The 27771-nt window shown below is 57.1% G+C and overlaps 1 protein-coding gene across 10 annotated transcripts in view; it reads right to left on the bottom strand.

Moving 5' to 3' along the window:
* Nucleotides 1-1637: 1637 nt before the first annotated feature.
* ACOX3 (acyl-CoA oxidase 3, pristanoyl) overlaps nucleotides 1638-27771 on the bottom strand; it is a 56123-nt gene continuing 29989 nt past the window's right edge. For 2 of the 10 annotated variants that reach the window (XM_058546637.1, XM_058546643.1), the window contains 8 exons: nucleotides 27045-27167; nucleotides 26694-26807; nucleotides 19029-19144; nucleotides 12513-12593; nucleotides 12131-12305; nucleotides 10556-10623; nucleotides 8419-8505; nucleotides 4870-5499 (listed from right to left, as the gene is read on the bottom strand). In XM_058546637.1, the coding sequence (XP_058402620.1) occupies nucleotides 5380-5499; nucleotides 8419-8505; nucleotides 10556-10623; nucleotides 12131-12305; nucleotides 12513-12593; nucleotides 19029-19144; nucleotides 26694-26807; nucleotides 27045-27167 (884 nt within the window). In that variant the 3' untranslated portion in view covers nucleotides 4870-5379. Of the gene's footprint in view, nucleotides 3970-4869; nucleotides 5500-8418; nucleotides 8506-10555; nucleotides 10624-12130; nucleotides 12306-12512; nucleotides 12594-16374; nucleotides 18000-19028; nucleotides 19145-26693; nucleotides 26808-27044; nucleotides 27168-27771 lie in introns of those variants that run through there. The other 8 variants (XR_009220922.1, XR_009220923.1, XM_058546638.1 and 5 more) reach the window with 8 other exon arrangements.

Genomic DNA, 27771 nt, shown 5'->3' with positions numbered 1-27771 from the left:
CTGTGTGGGCCAAGCCACGCGGAAATGAACCTCGTGACAAGGACGTGGGCCTTAGTGTGCCCTTGTCCTCGCACGGTGCGACGGGTGACGGCCAGACAGACGCTGACTGCGTGAAAAATCCCTGCTGGGGGGCAGCCCAAGGGCCAGGACCCCCTTAAATCCCTTGGGGGGGATAAAAAAGAACGGGGAAAAACGATTAGGGTTGGGAGGGGCTGTCAGAAGCACATCAAAAGGGACAGTCCCAAAATGTTTGCCCTGTGTCAACCATATGTGCCATGAGGGAAGTGCCCACACCTCCACTGCCACCAAGAACCTCGGTGGTGACACCGAAGCCCTCAATCCTGAGATGCAGGTGGGCTCTCAAAGACGATGATGGGGTATGGCTGACTTTTTCTTTATACTCGTGGTTTCCATTCGTGTCCCTCCAACCAGCCCCACGGCCACAGGAGGCTGCTCCTCTTACACCCAGGGGACACGGTTCCCCCTCGGCAGGCAGCGTCCTCGGCGGGTCACAGAGATTTCCAGCCACAGGCATACATTTGTGTCTGCTGCCAGGAGAGACCTCTTGGCTGGTCTTCCGCCTTGAGACTGTCCTTGCCGTCTGTCCTCCACGAGGCCTCATGCTAACGAGAACCACTGAAGGCCTCTCCCGAATGTCAGACCAGCCGGTGGGGCCTGCTGTCACCAGTATGTGGACTGCTCTGGGAGGGCCTGCAGGTGCCATCAGTCAGGAAAGTTAAATGACTGGTAAAAGTTTTGGAAAGATAAAGGCAAAACCATCATTATTTGCCAATGACACATAAGGAAAACCGGAGAATCAACGAAGGGCTATTATAATTAAATAAGGTTTTTAAACAGGTGACCAGTTACAAAATACACAAAAATGAGCTAGCTTTTTATTAAAAACAACTTGAAAAAGTGGTCTTAAGTGGGAAAACTACTTACTGCAAAGATATAAACTCTCCTGATATTAATCTATAAATTAAACAGAATTCCCAAATTCTGAAGAATCTTTCTTTAATCTGGGGGTGGGGGAGTGCCCAGACTTGACAAAAATAACACCGAAGTTCACACACCTAAGAAATTTTTTGAAAAGATGAGAGGTAAGGCTTTATTTACTTCCTCCAAAAGATATTAAAAAGTATGAAAGCCACAATAATGGAAACAACAGAAGCTGACGTGAGAAAAGACAGTAAAACAGAGAAGGGCAGAAACGGACTCAGGAACACACACGGTTCTGGCATTTGGTAAGGCGGCATTTCAGGTTGGTGTGCTATTCACTGTGCTAACCATCGTAGCTCCCGACCTCACATCATACCTCGAGGTAAATCCCCAGTCCATTAAACACTGCAGTGGACTCAAAGAAAGACAGATGAAAATGCGACTCATCTCAGTTTGGGAGAGGACGTTCCGAGCATGACCTCAAAGGCTGAAGCATAAGCAATTCTTAGTTTTTTCATTTATACATATATATATAATTTAAAATTTTAAAAGTTACATTAAAGCAAAGAGAAAAAATTAACACAAAAGGCAAATGATAAATGACGAAAAATAATTTTCAATGGACGTCAAAGGTTTATTATTATTAATACATAAAAATATTTTCAAAATCAAAATATTTTAAAAACTAAATGCTCCATTAGGCAAAGAACAAGAAGAGGCAATTATCACAGGAGAACCAATAGAAATAGCCTATAAACATATGAGGAGACATGATCAGTTCCCAGTAGGGAGCACAGAAAAGCAAACGGACCCAAGACATGTGGTTCTATGTAACCTCTCAGATGGTAAGAGAACAGTAAGGAACAGGGGGACACTGCTGGTGGGAGCCTGGGAACAAAGACTCCCGCCTCCTAGGGGGACACACGCAGTTCCGGGAGGACGACTCGTAACAAAGAGGCTTACGGAGCGCCGTCTACACCCAGGCTCTCTGCTGCGTGCTTTCGAGATTAGCGCATTTTAAGGCTTACAGCCGCCCAAGGAGGCAGATTCTCGCCTTCATCCTGTTTCATCAGCAGGGCTGCTGGGACCCACCCAGGCAGTCTGGCCCCGACTCTGCGCTCTCATCCTATGCTCATCCGGCCTGCTCCAGGGCCTGGGACCTCATCACAAGCCCGCCTGTGATGCTCCCAAGTCCGCTTCCAGGCGCACGAGAGGCATGTGCGTGAATGGCCACCCCAGAGCCGCCATAGAAAGCACAAACCCTAAATCTCTACAACCCTGAAGAGGAGGTCTGTTCATCTTGTAATCCATGCTGCTGGACGGGCGAGATGCCTGTGATGTACCTTTAGGGGGGAAAAGAAGTCCAGCAAGAGCACGACCCCATTTCTATGAGGAAAATCACACACACACACACGTATACACGAACACATGAGGAGGAGGAAGGCATTCGAAATGGGGTGTGCTAGAATGTTATCCGTAGGTGGGATGACATGGTCCACAGGGCCACCAAGGGATGGGGTAGGCACAAGTCACTGTCACCTTCTGGCCTCAGTGTTCATGGGGCAAACCCAGCAGGAACCAGGATTACAGGTGGACCCAGTTCTGTGCCCTATGGCCCAAAAGTAAATCATGTGACCAGTGGTTATTCCCGAGGGTGGGGTTATCAGTGACACTGTCTTCTTTGAACTTTCCTCTACTACTGAAATAGTACCAAACGACCACGTGTTGGTTTTATAATCAGAAAAAGTGGTAGAAAGCAATGAGGTTAAATTTTTAAAATTTATTCCAATTATTCCAGTTTTTACTGCACAATGTTTTCAGATGCTTTATTTTTAAAATGACCTTTAATGACTCTCCACACCTTAACTGACTCCACTCCTGCCGTCAGGTGCAGCCCTGCGCCCAGGCAGCTGGGGGCCAGGGGCAGATGAACCAGCGGGGGTTGGTGAGGCTGGGGACGGGGGGTGCAGCACCTAGGTCGAGTGCTTCACAGCCTATGCTTCCGGGCCTTCGTGACGAGGACACGTCCTGCCTGCAGAGCGAGCCAGCTCCCATCCTTCGGGAATGGAGACATTCCTAACAGTCAGACGTGAGAATGCAACAGTGCAGGGACAGCCTTGGTCACACATCACAGAGCTTTCCTGAATCAAAGGGGCCGGCACGTCTGACACTTACAGACAAGCCCGTTTATGTTCCTAGAGGCAACACACTCTTGACTTGGGACCACATCTATGACCTGTTGGTAGAACTGGTGGCTCCAGACCCAAGACTAGACAATAAACCAAGGTCCCATACGACAAAAGGCAAAACACAAAAACCGACATGCCCAGATAAAGCTGTCGCTCCTGAAGCGGGGCCCGAGGCCTGCTCCTAAGGGGGTGTCCTGGGGCGGAGGGCGTGGCTGAGACACAGCAGCGGGGGCGTCAGAGGACCTGAGAGAAAGCTCCTCACTGCTCAGGAAAGCTACGGGGTCTGGGTAAAGCAGCGTCGTCCACAAACACGCAGCCCGCAGTGGCCTCCGGGGAACATGGATAGAAATTGGTGTGACCCCAGCCGGCAGGGGCTGGGACCAGGAAGGCTGGCCTGGGGACCCCTGAGGAGACCTGTGGGGAACGAGCCCCTCCTTCTGGCACCAACAGGCTCCTCTGATCTACTATTTGGATTTGTGCTCAGAACCGGCCCATCAAAATTGCTAAGGGTCTGGAATACCTTTGTTGTTCCCATTCTCTCTGAAAGCAGGCAAAGAAGAGTATAATGGACAAAACAGCCTTAAAAAATGTGAAGGGTTTATTTAAAACCCAAGGAAACCACCCAACCAGACAGATATTAAATCGGGTGGGATTGCTCCCTAGTTGAAGCCATAACACTGATCCCAGCGACTACCGACGTGTGCCTGGCCCCGAGGACGTGCTGGACTGAGGCCGTGCAGGGCCTTTGGGTCAGACCGGAGAGCCTGGTCCAGCTCTGCCACGTCATGGCTGTCTGGCCCAGGGCAGTAAGCTAGCCCTCTGGGGTCCATTTCCTCATCTGTAAAACGGGCATGACAGTACAGCTCACCTCACACAGTTGTCTGGCGGTCAATGATAGACAGAAAGTTCCAGCATGCAGTATGTGCTCATTAAAAGTCTCCCCTCCTACCCACTCTGATGCTCCTGGCAGCTCTGTGGGGGGTGCACTCATTTTCCAGTCATGAAAACTGAGGCTTGAGAAGTCAAGGAACCACCCATGTAATTTCCAGAGCTAGAAATCCAGCCTTTAAGAACAGATTCTCGCCCACGCCCTTCACGGGCTCAGAAGTTCTCTGGGCTATTTTGAAAAATAAGAAATGGTCCTCATTTGCTTAGCTCTACTCTGCACTCTGTGGGCGCCTGGGTCACGTCTGCCTGCTGGGCTGCAAGGCCGCAGAGGTCGGGAGGGCACTGGGGCTGCTGATGACAACAGCCGGGCCCCCAGGACTGACCAGACCATCAGATAACCCGACGGCCGAGGGGATAGAGAGACAGCGCTCAGTAAGAGCACCCCACCAGCCCGTCGTCCTGACCTTGGAAACTCGAGTGACCGGGGAGGTGCTCATCGACCTCCTCAGTCTGGTCTCCACGGATCGGCCCTGTGCTCACAGACCTGGGCCGCGCTGGGGACAGACACACACACACACGCACGTGTGTGCGAGTCTGCTGAGCAAATGCTCCATGGGCCAAGCAGCACTGGGTATTTACCGCCAGAAGAACAAACTGATTCGAGTAACATGCACACAACCAGGAGGCCCAAGACGTTAAGTTGTCCAGACATTCAAACCGTGACGCATTTTTTTCTTTGGAAACATTTCCTTGATGGAAAATTCTAGTTCCACACGAGAAAGTAATAAAACTGATTCTCTTTCCCTTAATCTTAAACTATGTCACTCAGATGGTCTACAGTGCAAACTAGGAAGGTTATAATATAATTTAATTACGTGGTAAAGTCAAGCTGGCATTCACAAAGAATCATATTGGCATCATTAGGCCCTCAGTGCAGAGGAGCTTTGTAAAACATCTCAGATGAACGCAAAATACTGTCTGACCAGAAAATCCCTAATTATGCGCAGTCAGCTTTACATGCGGTGCGTGAAACAGAATGTGCAAAGTTCTCATTACCAGAGTCGACAGTCCATCAGGTGGACGTGATCATGTAGGTTCTCTCTTCACACAGCAAGTCACGACAGATCCCAGTGAGCCTGCACTTCAGCTGACACCCCTCCAGGGCGACTCAGGACAGCCCAGCCCAGCCCAGGATGGCGAGTGCCACCTGTCAGTCAGGTAAGGGACAGTCAACCAGTCAGTTAAGGGCAGAGGTGCGTGTTCAGAAAGCGGCAGCAATTTCCAGTAACTTCTGGAACCAGATTTTGAGACCAATGTCCTCATTAGCTTAATTAGATTTAGCAGAACGTGTACCTCGTGACTACAGCTTTGATTTCCAACTTCCTATGACAGGCTTGTTGGCAGAAAATTCTGGCCACCACGAGGCCCTCTCCAGCACCTTGCTCTCCTGAAGGACAGCAGTCCAGAGGTTTTTATAGAGCTGCAAAAAACACAGACATATATAAATAATAAAAACGATTCCTCAGATGGCTGAGTGTGCAAACGCAAGCCCCCTCATAAGTTTTGTTAAAACAGGAGATTCTCTCGTGTCACTTTTTAGAGAAATTCTAAGATGATTTAGATTTAATTCATATAAACCCTTTTTCAGTAGAACACAGTTAAAGTGCTATTATAAAGTGCCATAAAGTACATTTATGATGAAAACATCCCACTCGTCCTTTTCTTTGGAAATTCTTGTCAATGGCGGATGTTCTGTTTCCTAATCAAGTGTGGCCACCATGGGATTCTACGAGTCTACGTGCTTTCTTCTGAAACCTGTCCTCTCGCACCCACGCGGCCGCTGGCTGGCACGGTGGAGGTGTAGCCGAGCAGCAGAAGGCCGTGCTGTGTGGTCCCCTGGCCCTCTCTCTGCCTGCCCCATCAGACTGCTCCCTCGGGGCCCACTGGCCGTCTCCTCCAGGACTTTCACAGTGAACCTTCCCCCGAGCTGCCTCACTGGGGAAACGGGGAGAGCAGCTGATCTAAGAGGAAGGTGGTGAAAATCCCACGTTGCTGCTGACTCGTCCTCACCACTCCCAACACGGTCAGCGCCCAGGCCGTGAGGCTGGGGACAGATGAGCCGCCTACAGCTCACGGGGACGGGCGAGGGGCCTGGTTCCTATCTGGCAGAGGTTGCCCAATTTCACCTTTAAGAAATCACTCTCCCTGCACCTGCTCAACACGCTAAGCCCTTCCTCCTCCACACTCTGCTGTTCTTGGCTCCCACAGAGACACAGCCAGGCTTTCTCGACACAGGTCATAAATCTGAGGTTACATTTCACAGTTTGGAGTGTTATACTTCATTTAATGATTGTCTCAAATAATCTCCTACAGCTGTGTTTGTTCAGGTACAATGAACTTCTTACCTAGTAGCACCTAGTTAAGACATCAATCCTTAAACCCGGGAGAAACACGTCTGTGTAAACCATCCCATCAGGCGAGGCCTCCGCGGCTCTGTGAATCCAGAGCCAGGAGGGGCCCCATCACGAGGACGGCCCTCCCTTCCTCCCGGTCACCACAGGCCCTGAGGCAGGCAGGGCTGCCTTCTGCAGAGCAGGCACAGTGCTCAAGCCACTCCGGCTCCCTCTGGCCAGGGCAGACCCCCCGTGTGCTCAGGGTCCTCGTCCGACTCCACTGCCAGGCCCTCTGTGACAGGCACGTTTGTGCTGCTTCCTCCTCAAACGCCCACCTGCCTGTCCTGTCCACCTGGTAAAGCCCCACCGTGGGCGGAGGCCAGTCCCTCCCCCGTGGGCTTAGCACGTTCTCCTCCGTGCTCCCACTGGGGCCCAGGCCACACGAGGGGACCGAGGCTCGCCCTCCTGTCTTCTCTGCAAGTGGCAGCTATCTGCCCAGATCCTCGCTCTGCCTCTCCCTGGCTGGGCAACCGCGGGCAACCCTCCTGGGCTCTCTGGACGCTGGGTTTCTCCCCAGCAGAGTAGGCGTGCACACATACACTGTGTGGGACGCAGTGAGGATGCCCAGTGCCCAGCTATGCAGCCAGAGGACAGCGGGCCCTGCACAGATGTTACTGTCCCCACCCCTGCCCGATTTGATGGGGAACCCTTCCATCCTGTCCCCCCCGCCACCAGCGCCTGGGACACCCCAAGTGTGGCGGGGCTATGTGGAGGCCAGGGCACCTGCCCCCTCACTGGATACGTTCATGATGGTCTCCTCAAGTACCAATTCCAGGGCTCCCCTGAGGACAGATGGAGGGCTCCTGTCCCCTTACGTTCAGTCTCCATTTAAGCAGAGCCTGGGCTGGCAGCAGGTGTCTCGGCAGAAAGAACACGACCTTGGGGGTCAGAGGTTGGGGGGAGTGAGTCCTGTTCATGGCTCACAGCCGTGAGACCTCAGGCACGTGACTGCAGAACTCTGAAATGCCACCTCCCCACGGTAACACAGGGACAACCAGCCTAGGTAGTGAGGTGCTGCGGGGCATCGAGCAGACCAGCATGCATCGTCCAGCACACCATCTCCACGTGGTGGAGAAAGTCACGTAGGGGGACATGTGGCTCAGTAACCAGTGCTGCAAGATCACGCAGCAGAACAAAGTGGGGGCGCCTGGGGGCACTTCAGTGGAGGCCAGAGAAGACCTCTCTGAAGAGGCAGCAATCTCCTTAGACCCAACAGAACAGGAGTGCTCCAGGCAGCAGGAACAGCAGCTGCAAAGGCCCTGGGGTGGGAATAAGCCCAGCATGACAAAGAACAGAGAGGAGGACAGCGAGGCTGGAGTCCAGAGGGCAGGAGGAACACGCACAAAACGACCCCGGAGAACCAGGCAGAGGTCAGGCGCACACTGGGGCACAGGAGGGGACGTGGGTGTATTTCAGGTGTGGGAGACACTGGTGGAGCGCTCAATCAGGGGAGCGGCTTCTCAAGACCTGCTCTTTAAGAAACCATTCTGGAGCACCAGGGGCAACAGAGACCGGGGAGCCGCGTGGGGGCCATTGGGAAGTGCAGGACAAGGGGCGAGAGGCCCACTGACGGGGTAGAGCTGACCCTGCACGACGCTCAGAGAGACCCTGACGGGAAAGGGCCCTGGGGAGGGTGAGAAGAGGGAGAAGGCTGCGGGGCCCGCGCGTCCCACAGGCCTGCGCCGACCCTGGCTTCACCGCCCTGTGGGGGCGGCACTGCCACCCATTTCTCGGAGGAGGGCAGGCTGGGGGACGGCTGACTCGCCCAAGACCCCCCGACTTCTTCAAGCTGCCCCTCCACTGCCGCCCACAAGGAGGGCGTCTGGAGACTCTGGGGCCGTGTCGACACGGGCTCTGCAGGAACTGCCATCAGCTGCCAGGGCGCCCCGGCTCATGCTCGGGTGCACGCGTCCCCCACCGGGTCACGGAGCGGGGCTGCTCTTTACCTCGCCGTCGGCTCTGCCAATCGGTGAGTCCAGGACAAAGTCAGGAGGGGCGATCACGTCCACCAGGGCAACCGCGTCATCTTTCAGCTGTTGGAAAACAAAGTCCACACACTTGGCAGCTCCCAAAATCGCCATGGCGACCACCGAGTAACAGAGCCCCAGCCGTCTGTTGCTTCGACCCACTAGCAACAGTAACCCCCGCAGGCACACGCAGCTCGATTGCTAACTCATTATCTTTTCATTGGCCTGGATTACAGATTCTCTCAGTGTGAGTTTGAATATTTTCACCATGTTGCTATTCACTCAAGACTTCCAATGTTTTATTTTTTTTCAACAATGTAGGGACTGCTTGTAAAAGTGACGACTCCGCGGCTCATTAACTGGCAACTGTCTTCAGAGATCTGTCTCTGAACGCTGACTTCTCTGGGCAGCTGCTGTTCTAACACAGGAAAATAGGTCCAGAAGAAATGTAATAGAGAAGGCATTTATGAGCACCTGAAAAAGTCCTAATACGCAGGCCCTCTGGTTCTCAGTGGTTTTATTACTCTCTCGTCCCATTATACAAATTATTCTTCAATATGACAACTGGAATTTCTATGAAAAGACTCTCAAGAATTTTCTTGAAATGAAAAAAAGATTTTTTCTACAGTAATGGTAAAACGCCGAGGCTGTGCTGGACAGAACGTTGGAAGGGGGCAACTCTAACGATGCGGATGAAGAGCAATCGCTCAGCAGTGACAGGACCACAGCGAATAGGAAATGGGCACGTCTTCCCGGCCCAGGGGCTGCTCCCCAACGCACACATTCACCTGGGCCTAGGCTCGCACACCCTCTGCACTGAGGGTCTCTGATGAACAAGCCCACCCACCTCGGATGGAACCACCAGCAGAGCAGGCCCCGTCTAGACCAGGGGTCAGCAAACCTTTAACGTAAAGGGCCCATGGGAAACAGTCCAGCTTTGTGGGCCACAGGGCCTGTCTCACCGCTCACCTCTGCTGGGGCAGCTCGGACACACCCAGAGATGATGCACAAGTGCAGGCCTCTGCCGACCAGGGCCTAGGGGACGGAACTAGCGCCCCTCCGCCTGGCTGCCCCAGGCCTCCCCGAGGGAGAGCAGATCCCAGGTCTGCCACATGGCAGATGGAGACAAGCGTGGGCTGCATTACCGTGCACGCGACCACCGGCTGCCTCAGCCACAGCTGCCAGCCCCGCAGTCCCGGGGGTGCTGCCTACAGCGTGTTTGAGGGCCAGGGAGACAACCGTGCGTTTTTATAAACGGCAACTCATTGCTGTGGAGCACACAAAGGAAAGTCCTTTCTGTCACTGGTTCTGCTTTGAGAAAGGCAAACGTGGCCGTCTGTGTGCACTGCAGTTAAGACACACCCTCATCAGAACCCTCAGAGACAGAGCGAGGGCGCCTGGGAAGGGACTCTGGGGCAGAGGCTCAAACCAGTAGAGACCTGACCTGGTGCTCTCTCTACTCTGGAAGCACGGACGGGGGAAATGAAGTGGCAGGTCCCCAGTCATCGGGACATCTGATAAGATGCTGGCGGGGCTTTGGGTCACTTCCCACCATCAGGAGTAGAGTAACAACTCAACTAATCGCAGTTGCACTGCCCAATGTGGCTCTTTAATTAAAACTAAAAATCCTCAGTCACACCAGCCACGTGTCCACGGCCAACAGCCCGCGTGGCTAGTGGTGACTGCAGGGGCAGCGCAGCTCCGGGACAGGGCAGCCCTGTAGGAAGTCCTGGACAGAGCGCGGCCGGAACAGAGTGGGGTTCGGCCGTCTGACCTTCCTGGTGACGGAGGCAACAGAAGACAACACACAAGGAAACACCATGAAACGAATTTAAACTGGAGGCTGAGTAACCTGAAATGCTCGAGAGAAGCAGCACCAACGTGGCTGTGCAAGTGGGTGAGAGTGAGCTGAACGTGTACAGATTCTAAGATACTCCCTACAAGCTACTCTTTCCTGACGTTTCTGACAGAAGCATATTTTTCGCTAATTTTCCTGTATTTGCTAAACATTGCCGGCACAAGAACACGTGGGCAGCAGAAGTCAGAGAGCGCTGATACCCAGAGGTCACCTGTGATGCGTAAGTCAGACGAGGACACAAAGCTGACCGCCACTCACCTGGGAACACAGGTCCAAGATGGCGTTCTCCATCATTTTACCTGCCTGCTCGCTAGAGAAGTAGCCACCTGTAAGCACAGCGTCGGTTACCCTGGGGTCAGATAACCCAGGTCCAAAGTCACCCACAAATAGCAATCATCCTGAAACGTGAAAACGTCTCACTGCTGCTGCCCGAGCCCAGCAGCGACCCCTCTGCAGGAACACCTGGCCCAGCCGCGGTTCTCATATCTCTTTTCCCACCGGCTCCCTGAGCGTGAACCAGGAGGTCACAGCCAGGAGCTGATGCAGAAGCAAAGAGCCCAGGTGTGAGGAACGCAAGATCTGAGGGCTCAGCGGGGCGGGTGGGCTGCGTTGGGCCCAGGGTGGAGGGGCTCAGGGTGGGGGGGGGGGCGGAGGGGCTCAGGGGGTCATGTGGGCTGCTCGGGACCCAGGGCGGAGAGGCTGAGGGGGGCGGGTGGGCTACGTGGGGCCCAGGGCAGAGGGGCTGGGGGGGGCCGGTGGGCTGCTCGGGGCCCAGGGCAGAGGGGCTCGGGCGGGGGCGGGTGGGCTGCGTGGGGCCGAGTGGGCCGCGTGGGGCCGAGTGGAGGGGCTCAGGGGAGGCGGGCGGGGAGTAGGCTGGGCTCCTTCCAAAGGCGAAAACCAGGGTTCTAGGCAGAACAACACACGGATGGTGGCTCGGGACACCCAGAATGACCACAGTGGGAGCCTGGGGCTAGGGGCTGGCAGGGCCACAGACAGAGCTGCGGCAGGTGGGTACACAGGGCCACCCCCTCAGGCTCCCCCTCCACATGCCCCGCTGCGGGCTCTGCTGTGCTAACAGGCCCGAGGCACTGGCCCTGCACGTTGGAGAACACGTTTGCTGCACAGCCTGCTTTGTTATCTTTGCTGTAGAAAACTACGTCCACTGACCCAGAGTTGCCGTTTCTCAGAGAAGGCGGGTCTCCTGCCTGCAACCCCGCCGCCCCCCTGCCCACAACCCCTCGTGCCTTCTTTTGTTAACTGTGCACTCTCATGGCCTCCTCCGAGCAACACCAGGCCCCAGGGGGAAAACGTGGGTTCTCAGGAGGGGGAGGGGCAACAACCTCACTCTTCATAAAGCCCGGATATACCCAGGATGTAAACAGATACACAGAATATTTGTAGTACTAACATGTCATGGGGTCGATCAGGAAAGAGTGTCTAAAAAAGCTCCTTACGGGGCCAATAATGAAAAAGAGGTTGAGAAACTCAGGCTTAACGCTCTTCCCACCAGTCTTGCAAGAATCAACCCAGGCATCACCTCCTTCAGGAAGCCCGCCTGGGTCCCCAGTCTGGGCATTCCTGGGGGGCCTCCCCACCACCCTGGGCTCATGTCTATCTGCGAGCTGTGGGCACCCTCGCTGCTCTGGCTCTCGTGCCTTTCCTATCGTGGTGTCTGGGCTCCTTATCTGTCCACAGGCTCACTCAGCATGAGTGCTCAGTAAATCCCAGGGAAGTCCGCAGGAAAGCACAGTCTCCCACATAAAGCAGGGGTCGGGTGTGGGGTGGGGTGGGAAGGGGCGGGCGGGGGAGGCAGGTGCCTGCAGGAGGCCTCACCTCGGTAGAGCAGGGCAGTGTGCCGGCTCAGGGACCACAGGCCGTAGAGCGCGCTGAGCCGCCCAAGCACAGCCCGCAGCGGGGGCGGCACGCGGGGCTGGTGCGTGTACTCGTGGAACCTCCGCAAGACCGTGAGCTCCAGGAACGCCAGGGCCAAGGAGCGGCAGTAATACACCTTCAAACGACACACAGCCACCACCCCTCCGTGAGCAGGCAGCTGCGGCCCAGGCACAGCCACCGCTCACGGTGCAGAAATCATCGGGGACAATGACCAAGGTCCGCGTTCCAGGGCGCGTCCTAGGAGGACAGAGCACCAAGTGAAGCAGTGAAGACAGGGCAGGGCTCGTGAAAACACAAAAGAAAAGGGTGCATGCAGACAGACCTGGGGTTGGAGCCGGCTCTGGAGCTCGGACACCCGCTGACCGCTCAGTTCCCGTCTGGAACAAGGGCTGGCCCCGGAATCCTATGCACAAGGACACCGGTGCTTGCCCAGCGCCGGCCGGCACTGCAGTGCGGGGCGTCCCCAGCGGGTAGCTCCCCGAGGGCACGAGATCTATGCTCTTTTGCCCCTGGGGCCACAGAGAAGGCGCTTGGCGAGCTGCTCACGGGACTCAGCTGGGGGGATTTCAGCTTCTCCAAGGATAGGACCACTCTCCTCTCCTCCCAAGTTTCTTGACAGTTTCTCTGTCCCACTCACATATCATGTCCAGGGAATAGCTGAGTAGAGGCCAAGGCGTGAGCCCACCCGGCTGGGCTGCACGTACAGAACGAGCTCTGTTGTCAGCTTCGCTTGTGAAAGCAGGAAGTCACGCAGGTCTCCTGGTCCCCACTTCGTCTTTTTTAACCAATATCCAAAACATCTGCTGATAATTGTTAGCTTCACTTATTAGCGTGTTTTTTAAATTAATTTATTCATTTAGTGTGTTTGTGTGTGTGTGAGGAAGATCAGCCCTGAGCTAACATCCATGCCAATTTTTTTTTTTTTTTTTGCTGAAGAAGACTGGCTCTGAGCTAACACCTGTGCCCATCCTCCTCCACTTTATGTGGGACACCGCCACAGCATGGCCTGACAAGCAGCGTGTCGGTGCGCGCCCGGGATTGGAACCCGGGCCGTCCGTCAGCAGGGGAGTGCGCGCACTTAACTGCTACACCACGGGGCCGGCCCCTATTAGCGTTTCTTTCCCCACCTCCGATTTATCATTTTACCAGATTATTTAATGAGAAAAATAATGCATGTATTGCCTGATTTGTTATAATGAGCATGTGTTAGTTTTGAAATTAAAAAAAAATAATCCAGCAAAGTGATAAATGGGGAGAGAGAAGAAAACCTGACCTGGAAGTCCCTGGTCAAGTGCCCGGCACCACACTGCTCAAAACGTTAGCAGACCTCAACCGGGCGGGGCGCGGAGTACAGGGTGAAACTGATGACCGAGAGGGGCTGGGCTCCGTCTTCCAGACCTGGTCTGCATTCCAGAGCAGACGCAGGTCAGCACTTCCGGGGCCATGGTTCTCCCAGGGCCCGCCCAAGACCACAAGCCCTCAAGAGAGAATCCAGGGGCCGGGGGCTTTCTTCCCTCTGCCTCGGGCCAGTCTGGTCCACCCCAAGACCCTGCTGGGCCACTGCCTGCTGAGAGGGCACACATCTCATCCGCCGCTGTCCGCGCCTCCTCTGCTCTTGCGCGCACTATGGCGTGTGTCCCCTCGGCTTTGGCAAGTGAGGGCTGGGAGGTGGGGCCTTTGCTGGGTGCAGGGGTGGGTGGTGCAGGCCCTCAGGCACCCACCCAAAGCCCTTGGGACCTCACGGGGAGGAAGCTCACAAGGCTGAAGACGCAGGCTGGCAGTGAGCACTCCCCGGGCCAGGCGCTGAGCCCACAGCCCCCAGTACATTGCTGGGATCCCTCTGGACACAGTTAGCAAGGGGCAGAGACTCACCTGACCCCAGGCAGCCTGGGCCCAGCGTCCGCCCCTTAACTACTTCAATAGAGCCCGTTAATACATTAAATCCCACCAACACCCCCAGAAAGTGCTCACGTGCTGCGGGCTCCTCTCCTTGTGGGTCCCTCGTGAATCCGAGGCCAGGCTGACCCCAGCAGAGAGGCCCGGCTCAGAACTAAACCCGAGCTCTGGGCTCTGTTATACTCTCTTCCTCGGCCACGTGGATTTCCCAGTATTAAAATCACAGTGTTTTAATGTTAATTTCCCATGAAAGCAGCACACTTCAATTTCAGTGAGGGAACAGGCTAGCAACAGGCCTGGAAAGGCAGCCCCACCTGTGACCTTGCCATGGTCAAAAACACACCCTGGTGGCCGACCAGTGGTGCAGTGGTTAAGTGCCCATGCTTTGCTGCAGCAGCCGGCAGTTTGCAGGTTCGGATCCCAGGCGTGCACTAACGCATCGCTTGTTAAGCCATGCTGTGGCGGCGTCCCATATAAAGTAGAGGAAGATGGGCATGGATGTCGGCCCAGGGCCAGTCTTCCTCAGGAAAAAGGAGGATTGGAATCGGATGTTAGCTCAGGGCTAGTCCTCCTCACAAAAAAAAAAATCAAAAAAAAAATCAAAAAAAAAAAACAAAACAAACACACCCTGAGTCCCACTGAGTTCCAGTCACTGGCACCGCAGCTCACGGCCTGGCCCTGGGGTCAGCGAGAGTCCGCCTCCGAACCCACGCAGCTTTCTCGAGTGTGCAAGTGTGGGCAAATGGCTTACGTCCTAAGCCTGAGCTTCTGGGTTCGTGAAGAGGGACGGCGACAGCACCAACCTCCCAGTGCACCGGGAGGAGGTTCAGACGGGCTCTCGCGTGGAGGCGACGGCGGCCTCTACTCTCCCGTCATCTCAGTCCCGGGAACCGGATGTGCACGCAGCTGCCAAGTGTTCCTCTGGGAAATGTTCAGATAAGACACCTGTGGGGCCCGGGCTCTGGGGTCAACCCCTGCAACCTGCTGTCCGGGGCGTCTGATGCAGCAGCTGGCTCAGGAGCCCACGTCTACACCCGGTCCCGCCGACTGGATGAGAAGGGCTGGGTGGATGGCTTTCCTGGGCAGCTGTCAGGCCACCCAACTGTCGTTTGAGAATCTGAAATAACGGCTAGAGAGACCACAGGGTGAGGGCAGTTATGTGTTGGGCCTAGATGGTCATGTGGACCCCACGGGTCAGCCACGTTGGGCTGTGGGCAGGCAGGAAGCTTGTCTGAAGAGAGGCGTGGCAGAGCAGAAAAGGCCCCGTGGCCCCTGAGATTCCACGAGCCACAGAGAGTGGTTCCACTTCCCACCGGCTTCCCAGATCCAGACAAGAGGCCTCCACAGTTGACCCAGGGCTCCTCAACTGGGGGTAAGTCTCCCGGGCACCTGGACCCATCAGGAGACATTCGTGGTTGGCATAACTTGGGGGTGCTGCTGAGCACCCCACAATGTGCAGGACAGGTCCCCAAAATTACCCGGCCCAAGTGTCCACAGGGCCGAGGTGAGGACCTTGCTCTGGTTCCCGCGCCCTCAGCTTCCTTCCTTGAGTTCTGAACAGCCTGTCCTTGCAGTCAACAGACGTGACCACGGCATTAACAAACGGGCCGGTGGCCCCAAGGTGTCCTGCATGGTACCCACTCAGGGGCTGTGGGGGGACAGAAACAACCCCAAGTGTGGTTCCCACTCCCTGCAAAAGCTTCTCCACAGTTAAATGTTTCGGCCGACGAAAGCTCCAGCCGAGAACGCTCAGGGCATCTGCAGAGGCGTCTAGAGCCTGATGCTCCTGCCAGGCCCCCGGGCAGGGACCAGATGGAGAGCCCACTGCTCCTGCCAGCCTCCGTCGCAGGGACGGGGCGGGGAGCCTGCAGCCCTGCCAGCCCCCCGTCGCAGGGACGGGGCGGGGAGCCTGCAGCCCTGCCAGGCCCCCTGGCAGGGACGGGGAGGGGAGCCTGCAGCCCTGCCAGCCCCCCTGGCAGGGACGGGGAGGGGAGCCTGCAGCCCTGCCAGCCCCCCAGGCAGGGACCAGGCAGGGAGCCTGTAGCCCTGTGCCCAGTCTCCGGGCAGTCTCAGCTAACCCTCAGAGCCAGGCTGTTTAACTGTCCCCGTCAGCAGTCTGATGAGGCACGTCTTGGACCTGAAGCAGCTGAGGGTCAGCTCTTACCTACAGCAGTAAATCCCGGAACTAACGCTTGAAGGGGGAGCACACTCCTAGCCAGAGCTGGCTGGTCCCCCACGCCCAGCCCGGGCCCCTTTCTCCACACTGGTCCCTTCACTCGCTCATGAACCCCCCACTCCCAATAAACCTCCAGCTCCAGAAAAGGAATTCAGATCCAGCTATTAATTTCTGGTGTGCTCTAATTTCAGAGGACATTTGCATTTTAACAACTAATAGATACTGTAGGCAAAAAAAGAGACTACGAATTGTTCAAGTTCAGACGTCAGCTGTGCGGTACGGGAAAAGGAGCTGGGCCCTGGGGTCAGCCCGTGGGTTCAACGCTGCCCAAGGGGAGCCGGGAGCTGGGGCACTTGTCTTGGCCTCCATTTCCTTGTCCGTCAAGGAAGATGGCATGAGGCGGCACGGGTGAAGAGCCCGGTGTGGCTGGAGGGAGACAAATCATCCTTGCCTCACTTCCGCTGCACGGATATCGCTGTACGGAGTCCTGGGGACTCGGACAGTCAGCTCCGGGGGTGGAAGGCGGGGGGATGACTCCGCATCCCACCCTGTCCTATTTTCTCGCTTTGAATGTGTGAGGGTGTTACCCAGCCAAGAAATGCGATAAATGCATCTTGTTTTTTTTAAAGAACCTACTGTGTGCGCCCGGCTAACAGCACGTAAACAGGAAATGCAGTTGTTACTGGCGGGAGCGAGCAGGTAACGGTAACGTGCCCCAGAAGGACACGGCAGTTCACTCTCCACCGACGGTATCTGGAGTGGCTGCTGTCCATGAGATGCCGTCCCTCAACTGCATGTCCCAGGCCCCTGGCTCACGGGCGGGGCCGCTGTGCCGGGTTTCAGGCCAGGCCGACTCTCAGTCTGGAGGAGCTCGTTCCCTGCGGGGACGACCCCGTCGGTGCATGCTACGTGTGCCTCAGGCTGTGCTCCGTCTTCGGACTCTGTCTACAGTGTCTCTCACTGTTCAGAGATGGGGAACGTTCACGCAGTCAGAGCTGACAGTTCTCTCTTCTTTCACAGCTTCTGAGTTTCCTGCGTGATTTAAGAAGGCTCGGCCCACGCCAAGGTTACGTAAACATTCCGTGAAGTCTTCTCACGCTCTACTGCTGCTCTGGGCACCACGGGGAAGGGACCGCATCTTCCTTAGGAGGAGCTGAGAGCTCTTGGCTGTCAGGACGACCAAGCACTCACTCTTGAAATGCTCCGTGACCCAGACCAGGTCTGGGAAATGCAGACCCCTCGCGGGGCACTACCTCCCCTCCAGGCCTCACAGCCACCTTCCCGTCCACAGGCATGGCCGCTCCGCGTGGCTGCCCCTCAGTGGACGCGTGTGGTCAGCTCCGCGGCTCTCCCCAGGGACACTCATCTCAGCCGGACCCAGGACCCAGGCTGGGCCGGCTGCCCCCGTCATTCTCTGCCACGTGACTCTCTGAAATGCTGTCACTAAGTTCTTTAACGAAGGTAGAAAGGTGAAATTTTTCTCAAACGACTGAGTCACCACTCGGGCCCCGTCGTCCGACTGCATGTGCCAGGGGCCAGGCACGGGCTGGCTGGCATGGGGGTGCAGAAGGACAGCTCGGACGAGATCTACAGCGACCTTCGGGGCAACTCTACAGGATTCAGACTTGGTGGGATTCGGACGTGGTGGGAGTGGGCGTCCTCCGTGCCCTTCTTCTCCCCAGGGTCCTGGGTTGTAACTCAGGGGAGCAGCTCCATTTCCATTTCAAGAATGAAGACCTGACGAGCAGAGAAGGAGAGACGTGGGACAAGCCAACTCGAGGCCACCAGTGTCTGAGTGGCAGCCTGCTGTGACTCCAGCCCACTCTGGAAGGGCCACTGTCACGCCTCCTACTTCTGGTCACAGTGGCATTGAACTTGGGTCTTACTGGCCTCAGCCATCTGCTGAGTCCTCTGAAGCTCCAGGTTTGGTCTTGGTTGCTCCCCCTCGGCAGGGGCCTCTCCAGTCAAGACCCTTGTTCCCCGTCTCCTGGCTTGGGCAGGTGTGTCCAGCAGGTCCCTCAAGACACTGCTCACTCTACTTCTGGCCGCATCTGTCTGAGGGTTGAGCTGCCCCTAGCAGCACAGGGGCCGGGGCCGGGGCCTCTGGAGGAGACGGCAGACGTGGATGCCGGGTCTCGGGCGACACAGAGCCTCGGAACACGACACCAAGCAGAAGGATGACACCAGTTTTACACGCTGTGCTTCCTTCCTCCATGGCCTCCCAAAGGACACAGATCACTACAGACATACGGGACATACGGACACAGCAGAGCAGAGGCAGAGGAACAAGGTATCCTAGGGCAGGGTTTGGGCCGTGGGTTCTCGAACACCAGAGACGGCCCTGTCCACGTGTGAGAACCAAAGCCACCCTGGGACCCTTCCCACAAATCTCGGGGACAGCAACAAGGACTCCGAAAACCAAACGCACACTGGCGTGACCTCACATGGGTCACGGGACCGTCATTCGGTTGGTCAGGAGGGACCCCGGGCTGGAGTCCCGGCCCCACGTGGGTCTGAGGCTCCCACAACCCAGCATCCCGACTCCATTAATCATAGCTCTGCTGACAGGCGGGCACGGCGGGCACCAGGAACATGACGCCCACGACCCCTCCCACGCCCCGCAAGGGAGGCCCCACTGGCTCTCCAGCAAACCTCGTGACCCCGGAGGTCATGGGGCCACCACCGCCAAGACAGCTTCCCAGGTACACGACAGCGCAAGAATTAGGAGCAAATAACAAAAAAGCAATTTTTAAGACAAACGTATACCTGACAGTTGTTTCTTGCTTCAAAGTCGCTGCTTCCTGATCTTTTCTCTTGATTTAATTTCCGGTCACTCTCTTGGAGCAGGTAACAAACCAGCCACTCGTATGCTGCCAGGGGGACTTCAGGACGAGAGAAAACACAGAACACAAAGTAACAATAGAGCATCTGACAGTCGCACTTACCCGGGGACAGATGGCTTTGTGAGCATCTTGCACGTACAAGGAATCTTCACAACGAGCTTGTGAGGTGGGGCCAGTTTACAGACAGGGAAACTGAGGTACAGGGCAGGGGACTGCCCAAGACCCCACGGCGGGCGGCGGCCAGGCCGGGACAGGCACAGGTGAGGGCGCTTCCTGGCTCTGCTGTGATGCCGTGCCGAGTTCCACTCTATTCTAGCAACCATGGAGGCTGCAGGGACACGGAGCCATCTTTCGGGCGAGCCCCTCATTGTGACGGCTGCACGTTCTACTGGTGCTCACGTCTCAGTCTGGATGAAATGGGGGCACAGCCCCTCAGTCACCGGGGATTTGCATGGACAGCAGGACAACTTTACAGTGGATGGCGGGCAAGTGGTGAGAAGAAGGGGCACCCGTCCACTGGGCCGGCCCACCTTGACCTTCCTGCTGTGGATGGGCTGCTGAGCTGGGAGCTCACACCGCTCTCTCCAGGGCTCACTACATGCCCGTCCCTCCCAAGGAGCTCTGAGGTGATGCGGGGACAAGATGAAGCTGCAGAGAGGGAAGCGCCACGACAAGGACGTAGACAGGGCAGGCTGGAAGGCAGACCCACTGGGAGAGACTGGAAGGCGCATGGCCCCCTTGTCCCCCTGTCCCTGGCACTGTGCCCACACCTGTGGCTCCTCGTCACATCTCGGCTGGTTCCGAGAACTTGGCAATCCTCAGAAAACTCTGCCAAGCAGGGCTGTCGCCACCCCTTCCCACGAGGACACAGGGCACAAGGAGGCACCTGGGGCACGAGATGAGTGAGCAGGAGGGGTCTGACCTGGCCATGTGGCTCTGAGGCCACGCCTCCACCCCCGCCCAGGCACAGAGGGCCTGCATGCTGCAGGGGAGCCCCTCCGCTTGGCAGCTGCTCCTGGCTCAGAGCTCCCGGGGGGGACAGGGGATCTGGCAGCACTGGCTCTGGGCCCGAGACCTGGACAAAGTGGGTCTTGGGATGTCCTTCTGTCACATAGCCCATCCCCTGGGGAAACACATGCAGCACTGGCTGGGGTCCTGCCACAGACACCCGACGGTTTCACAGCTGTTACACCGGTTAATCCTCAGCACGACTGAGATGCCATCAAAGAGCAAACAAACCGTCTCACCAGGCTGAGGAAACCAAGGTTCAGAGACTGCAAGCAGCCTGCCTGAGCTCACACAGCCACCAACAGGGAGAGCTTGGAGGGAGACGCAGCTTTCTCTGCCACCCTGGGCAGCGGAGGCCTGAAGCGCCCTCCACATAGCTGTTCCCAGAGCCCAGTGAGGCAGATGGAGACGGGACTGGGGTGAGGCACCCCGCCCAGCATCCTGCCAGGTGTGGTGGCTTGAATGGGGGCCCCAAAAGGACATGTCCCCCTCCTGACCCCTAGAAACTGTGAATGTGTCCTTACTTGGGAAGATGTAATTCATTAAGGATCTCAAGATGAGATCATCCTGGAGTAGGGTGGGCCTGGAATCCAATGAGTCTCCCTATTCGAGGCAGAAGAGAAGACAGAGACACAGGCAGACCATGCGACAGTGAGACGGAGACTGGGGTGATGCACCCATAAGCCCAGACGCCTGGAACCACAAGGAGCTGGAAGAGGCAGGAAGGACCCTCCCCTAGAGCCTCAGAGGGAGGCACCTCTGCCCACACCTCGATTTCGGGCTTCTGTCCAGAACTGTGAGCAAGTACGTCTCTGCTGTTCTCGGCACCCAGTGTGTGCCCCAGGACACTGACCTGCCAGGGAGCCCCGGGTGCTCTCCTGAGCCTTAGATGTGGCCCTGCAGGCCATCCCTGGAAACCAAGGCTGAGGCCACAGAGCCCGTTCTGAGGACAGCTGCTCTGGGGTCTTTGGGACACTGCCGCTTCCCCAGCTCTTCCCAGCAGGACGGGTTGTCACCAACAGAGGAAGGTGGGCGTTGCAGACTCACACTTTCCATGATCTATTTACACAGCAACAAACCCCAGGAAGCAGCCAGGGCCAGAACCCACGGGTGCTAACTCCTTACCCACGCCGGAGGCTCCTGCTGTCCGACCACGCGTCACCGCGGCTGCTGTCCCTCGAGGCCCGCCCAGATATTCCCACATGCTGCCCTAGAAGGCGTCCCTCTGCGTGGACACGCCACTGCAGAAGTCACCCGGATTCTCCGAGCAGTTTCCACAGCAGAGGCGACCGCCGTGCTCAACATCAGTGGCCAGTTCAGAGTCTCCTTTATGTTTCCAACGGAAAGCAAGCTTGATGTGTGAGCTGTCTGAACATTTTTAGAAACTCCACTTCTAGCTCTTAATTTTTTACAAAAGAGTACATCACGTTGCTTCAACATGTTCACACAGAAGGGAGAAGAGGCCCCAGTGAGCGTATGAAAGCACACTAATAACGGGAGGGGCGCTGTGTGGACGATTCCTGGAACCCACTGGAAGTGAGACACCGCCAGTGGACAAAGCCGGGTGGGAAGCCGGGTGGGAAGCTGGCGCCGTCCGGCAGTGGCGCTCCTGCTCTGGGCAGGGGGCAGAGGGGGCTGCTACGGGCCCGAGGACAAACGCACTGCTCAACAACCTCTGTCCCCGAGACCTTCCTGGGGCCCGGGTCACCTCAGCCTTTCATGTGCCACCCACGGGGACTCCTCGTGCTCCCCCAACTGTCCCCTCTGCACCCTCGACGGGCCCTCAGCCCACAGCTGGCCCTGGGGCTGCCTGCCCCACCATGCCAGCACTTCCCCACATGTGGCCTCTTCCCACCCACACACACTCCCCACAGCTGTCACTGTCACTACCCTCCAGTCACTCCCAGGTCTGCGGCTCCCGCCCAGCTCTTCGTCCAGGGGCTCTGGTCATGGCCACTGGGCACTCGACTCAACGTGACCCCTGAACTTCCAGCACCACCACACCCCTAAGTGGGAAGGCAGCCGGGCTTCACGCTCACCTGGCCCCCATCCAGTGTGCCACCTCTGACTGTCTCCCCTGCCCTCCCACCCTCTCTTCTCTTGCGCGGCCCCCCTCTCCTGGCTGATCTCCCGAGTCCAGTCCGGCTCTGTGTCGGCACCACAGCACGCCTTCTAAAGGGGGCTCTGACCCGGTGCACCCCGGATAGCAAGGCTTGGACAACTGACCCAGCTCCTGGCTAGCACACAGCTCCAGGTCTGGGCGCCACCCGCTCTCTGTCCCTGCCCACACCCCCTACCACACCCTGGCTCCCGTAGGGCTGATGCTCCCCAAACGCGCTCCTCTGAAACTCCAGGGCCCATCTTGCGCGCCAACTTTCTGGGAAATAGCTAAGCTCGCCCTGCAGAGCTCACTCTGCATCTGTTGTGCGCGAGGGAGCGCTCAGAACAGCGCCGCCCCCTCCATGGCGGCCAGCCCCCAGCGAGGGCGCACCACGGGCCAGGCTCCTACCAGGCACGGCACGGGGATAAGTGTGCGCCCTCCCCAGTATGCTACAAGGGAAACTGAGGCTGAGAGAGGTTAAGGACCTAGCCCAAGTCACACCACTGGGGGCAGCACTGACTCAGGGCCTGAGCTCCGGGCCCTGGGAGCACTGACTACACCAAAGGACCCACCGGACACACATGTGATGGGACCCCACCCCCTGTATCTACACGGCTGTCAGAGCAGCAAACACGCTGAGCTGTAATTACCTAATGTTCTTGCAAACGAGCCAACGAGAGAAAAGAAATGGGCCTCATGTCACCAGGTGACAGTGCGGGTCCTCAAGTGCGCAGGGCCGTCTGTTCAACCATCCTCAGTTCCCACGCTGCGCAGGAACCAGGGGACCTGGACAGAGCGCATGCCTGGCCCCTCTCCTGACCTGCCAAATGGGCTACGCTCAGTACTGGAAAGGCCGTGCCCTCAGTCCTACAGAGCCTGCGGCCGTCAGTCATTTACGTAACTTGTACCAAAGATCCGGCGGAGACGAAGGCTGTGGAGCCAGTCCGGGATCTGGGATTCGAGGATCCAGTGCCCTGGAGACGAGGCCTGGCTGTGGCTGCGCGCTCCCTTCTCTGTGAGGAGAATTACATCAGTATCCAAAGCCGAGCCACTTTCACCAAATGAGCTTTAGTTGCATTCTTTCTTCCAGAAAACGTTTTCACTTTATTGGATCTTGCAAAAATTAGGGCACTCATAGGAAAAACACTGCCCGGCGTTTTTCCGATGCCGGTATAGAGAAGGCTTCTGCTTTCTCGGTGTCAGTGAGAGTGCGGAACACAAGAAGCTGGCGCCCCACTTGCAACTTTCTGATTTTACAACAGGCCATGGTTTTAGGGAAAAAATTCTGGTTCGGTTGATGTTCTTAGAATGATTAGGTCATTTTCTAGTGCTTTCTGCAGCAACATTTGGGGAGCTCTCCCGCCATCAGACATAGAGTTTCAAGGTGCCCCTGTTTCCCGTCAGCACTTTGAAAAGGCAGGTGGGGAACCGTGAGAAGGGTCGTCATTGCCAGAAAAAGTGTAACAAAGTGCGGTGATCAATGAGAAACAAAGCAATTACTAGCAGAAATGTTTTCTGGCTGATCAAGACGACGATGACGGAGGAAAGGTGGGCTGGGAAGGCAGCCCACCCTGGGTTCCACTCCTGCTCCGGCTGCTGGGGTGGACTGGGGTGGACTGGGTGGGTCCCGCGCGCTCTCTGCCTCAGTCTGCTCTCCGGAAGATGTGAGCAGCAGACGCAGCCCTGCTCAGCACGTGCAGAGCGCCTGCAGCTGCTGAGGCCGTGATGCCACCTGTCCTCTGTCCTTTGAGTGAGGGTGGGCGGTGGCTCCTTTACCCAGAGGACCCAGCGGCCCCCAGTCCCCAGGGGAGATTCACACTCGGGTCTCCTCCCCACCGAAGGCTCTCTGCTAACAGGGTCAGTGGAACATCCGGCATCTGACAGTGATTTCTGTGACGGAAACCAGAACCACACGTGGTTGTGTGTTTAAGACAGCCGTCAACAATTACCAGGTGCTTACATGGTGTCCAGCCCGTGCGAGCACGTCACATGCACCAGCTCATCCATCCTCATGAGAGCCCAGCGAGGCAGGCATGTCATCACCTCGAGGGAGCAGACGAGGATGCCGAGCAAGAGGTGAGGCACCTGCCCTGAGTCCCAGGGCTGCTGGACGGAGGGGCCAGGAGCAGAGCCAGCAGCCTAGGGGGGCCCGATGCCTCGCTCTTGTGGCAGGTGGGCTGCCCTTCCAGTGTCTTGAGTGTCTGACCAGAAGGGTCAGCCTCTGCTCCGCCTGCCAGGACGCGAGCTCCATGATTCCAAGGCCCCAGAGTAAGTCCCTGAGACGACTGGAAACAGACGTTTTGGGTGGCAAAGGGAAGCATGCTCAGCACTTACTAACGGATGAGGTGATAACACTATTAGTGACGTTTCCATTGGGGCTTAAAGCTGACGTGGGATTTGACAAAGAAGAACATGGGACCATGTGGAGGAAGGCGCTTCTTTCAGAAGCCACCAGCACTGGGGGTAGGTGAGGGGCATGGAGTTGAGTGCAGAAGTTCCAACCCTGTTCTTTCTGTGAAGTCTCATCCTGACCACTCATCAGGAAGCTTCTGGAAGCTGTAGTGGAGGATCCCGAGCTTTGGAGTGCAAGAGGCTCGCATCCAAACCTGGGCTCTGTGTGTCCACCTTGGACAACCCACTGGACCTCCCAGAGCCTGGGCCGCCAGAACCCAGGGAGCATTTCGTGTGCCCCCCCCCGTAAGCACACTCAGGGGGGTGGATGCCCCGGAACACAGCCCCTGGAGATGGGGATGGGGACGCAGACAGGGATGCAGCAGCCACTCCGTCCCTGTCCTGACGGCTCTAATCCATCCCTCTCCATGGCCACCACCACCATCCTGCCCAGGCTCTGATCTGTCCCCTCTCCATGGCCACCACCACCATCCTGCCCAGGCTCTGATCTGTCCCCTCTCCATGGCCACCATTGTCCTGTCCAGGCTCTGATCTGTCCCCTCTCCATGGCCACCATTGTCCTGCCCAGGCTCTGATCTGTCTCCTCTCCATGGCCACCACTGTCCTGCCCAGGCTCTGATCTGTCCCTTCTCCATGGCCACCACTGTCCTGCCCAGGCTCTGATCTGTCCCCTCTCCATGGCCACCACTGTCCTGCCCAGGCTCTGATCTGTCCCTTCTCATGGTCACCACCACCATCCTGCCCAGGCTCTGATCTGTCCCCTCTCCGTGGCCACCACTGTCCTGCCCAGGCCACCATCCTCTCTCGCCTCCATCTGTAGCCTCTTTTTTTCAGAGTAACATTTTAACGTGAACTGTCACAACAAACCACACAAATCCAAACCAGTCAGCTGCTGTCTTGCTCAGAATCATCTCGGCATCTCCCTGGCCCTGGAATGACACTCGTGCTCTAGTGCTCACAGCCTTCCCTCAGTGCCCCCATGGCTGGCTCGTTCCTTCCACTGAGACCTCAGCTGCCAGGCCACTTCCTCAGAGGCTGTCTCCACCAGCCAAGCCCCTGGCAGGGCCACAGAGCTCCTGTTCCTCTGACCAGCCTCCTGACATGCTCGTGGGTGGTCTGTCCCCATCTAGACTGCAGAGGCCCAGGAGAGCAGGGAACAGGTCTCAGTCACCTTCACAGGCCCAGCAAGAGCTGCACAGGTAAGTGCTCCATGCATAGCTGCAGAGTTAATGCAGGAACAACGGAGAGCCAGGACTCTCCGTAGGAAGAGTTGAGGGCCAAGACCAAGCACGTTTTGCCATGAAATATGCTTCTGCTTCCTGGGCCCGGCCCTCGTTCCTATGACCCTGTGGGGGTGAAAGGGGCTTGCAGCTGCTCCCCAGCGAGCACAGCAGACTTCCCAGGGTGAACTCTGTGCTGGGCCGGGAGACAATCACACCAAAGTGAGCCGAGTGGGAGACAAGAATGCCAAGTGCAACTGAGACTGCGACAGGCGCTGAGAGAGGCAGCCAACGAGGTGCCTGGGGGGTGAGGGCTGGAGGGTTACCAGGCTGGGGGAGGCACGGGGAGCTGGAGCAGCTGAAGTTTGAAGAGAGCTGGCAGGGGGCTGCTGGTGGGCAGGGACGAGAGGTGAGGCCATGACCAGAATAAAAAGCCTGGCCCGTGCAAAGGCCCAGAGATGTCTGACAGTATGGACCATGAGCAGGACGGCCCCCAGCTTCCTGTGATGACGGCTGCCATGGGGTAGTGGGCAAGAGCTGAGGCACCCAGCGAGGCAGAGACGGGACCCCAGAGGCCTCGCCCTCCTTATCCTTAGCAGAGGGAGAGCCAGGGCAGGAAGTGGGCTCCCTGAGTCTCATCTTTGGAGTCAGTGCCTAACTCAGCGTCAGGCACAGGGAGATGCTCGACGGATGGCTCAACAAATGAATGAAGGGACAAACCCACACGCTGCCTCCAGCGGTCTCCAAGGCCACTGTTGCCCCAGCCGTAACCACCAAAGCCCCCCCTCGGCACCGGGCACCTCCCAGGGTCGTGACGGAAGCAGGGACAGGGAGGGAGCATATTCACCTGAGGAGTCCAAGTAGTCCTCAAGGCTGGGGACCTCGAACCTCCGGCCAAGGATGTCGGGGTAGGCTTCCAGAAAGTCCACACTCTTCAGAGGGCTCTCACAGCGAGCACCACCTAGGAGCACACCCAGTGAGCTGGAGGAGCCAGGGGACCCCAACCACAGCGCTGTCCCAGAGGGGCGACCCTCTCCCACCTGACCATTTCCCAAGTTGGTCAATCACCATTTAAGAACACGTTTTTCCTCCTGGAAACACGAGACATTTTGACAGGACAGCTAATGCCACAGGGGCCAGAGAACCACTCCCCATTTGAGGCCTAGGGGCCACCCGCCGAGCGAGCAGTGGGGCTCACCTTGGGCCCGGCGGGCCAGCAGGCTGAGCAGATAGCTGCTGGTCTGCTGCAGCAGGACGTTGTTGTCACCTTCATACGTGCAGTTCGGATCGTTGTCATTTCGGAGGTCGCCCAGCCGGTTCACTGCAACGAAGGCACGGCGTTCTCATCACTTAGGGTGCTCGTGAGAAACCCTCACCACTATCTGGGACCTCAAGTCTTCGGCCCGCCTGAGCAGACCAGGCACTTCCCACCCTGCTCACGTCCAGCTGCACCTCTTAAGTGGCCGCGCGCCCTGGCATCCTCTGTGAAGCCCAGGCTCCACCTTCCCAGATGTACCAGCAACCGCCCAAGAAAGCTGTCGGGAAGGTCAGCGGCGGCTCCCCGTGAAACACTTGGGGCAGCGCTGGTGAGCAGTGAGCACTCGAGAAAGAGGCACTGTCACCAGCATCCCCATCGTCATCATCGAGGCCCACAAGGTGCCCTGGCAGAAGCTGCCTGGGGAAAGGTAGGGTGTCACTGAGAGACATGGAATGCTTCGGGGGGCTGACTGCCCAGGGGGCTACCCTGCTTCCCTCTACAACTGAATGAATCCTTCTTTTTACACAAGAAATCTCAAATATCTGGAGACAACTCTCCTTTTCTTTTTGCGATCTCTCCTGCCAGTTGAAGAACCCAATTCCTCTGCATATTTTATAAGGTATGCCTCCCAGACCCTCATCATCTGGGTCTCCCCTGTGATGAAGAA

The sequence above is a fragment of the Diceros bicornis genome, chromosome 8 (genome assembly GCF_020826845.1).
Source record: "Diceros bicornis minor isolate mBicDic1 chromosome 8, mDicBic1.mat.cur, whole genome shotgun sequence".
NCBI classification, from domain to species: Eukaryota; Metazoa; Chordata; class Mammalia; order Perissodactyla; family Rhinocerotidae; genus Diceros; species Diceros bicornis.
This window is presented reverse-complemented; position numbering and strand designations above follow the sequence as displayed.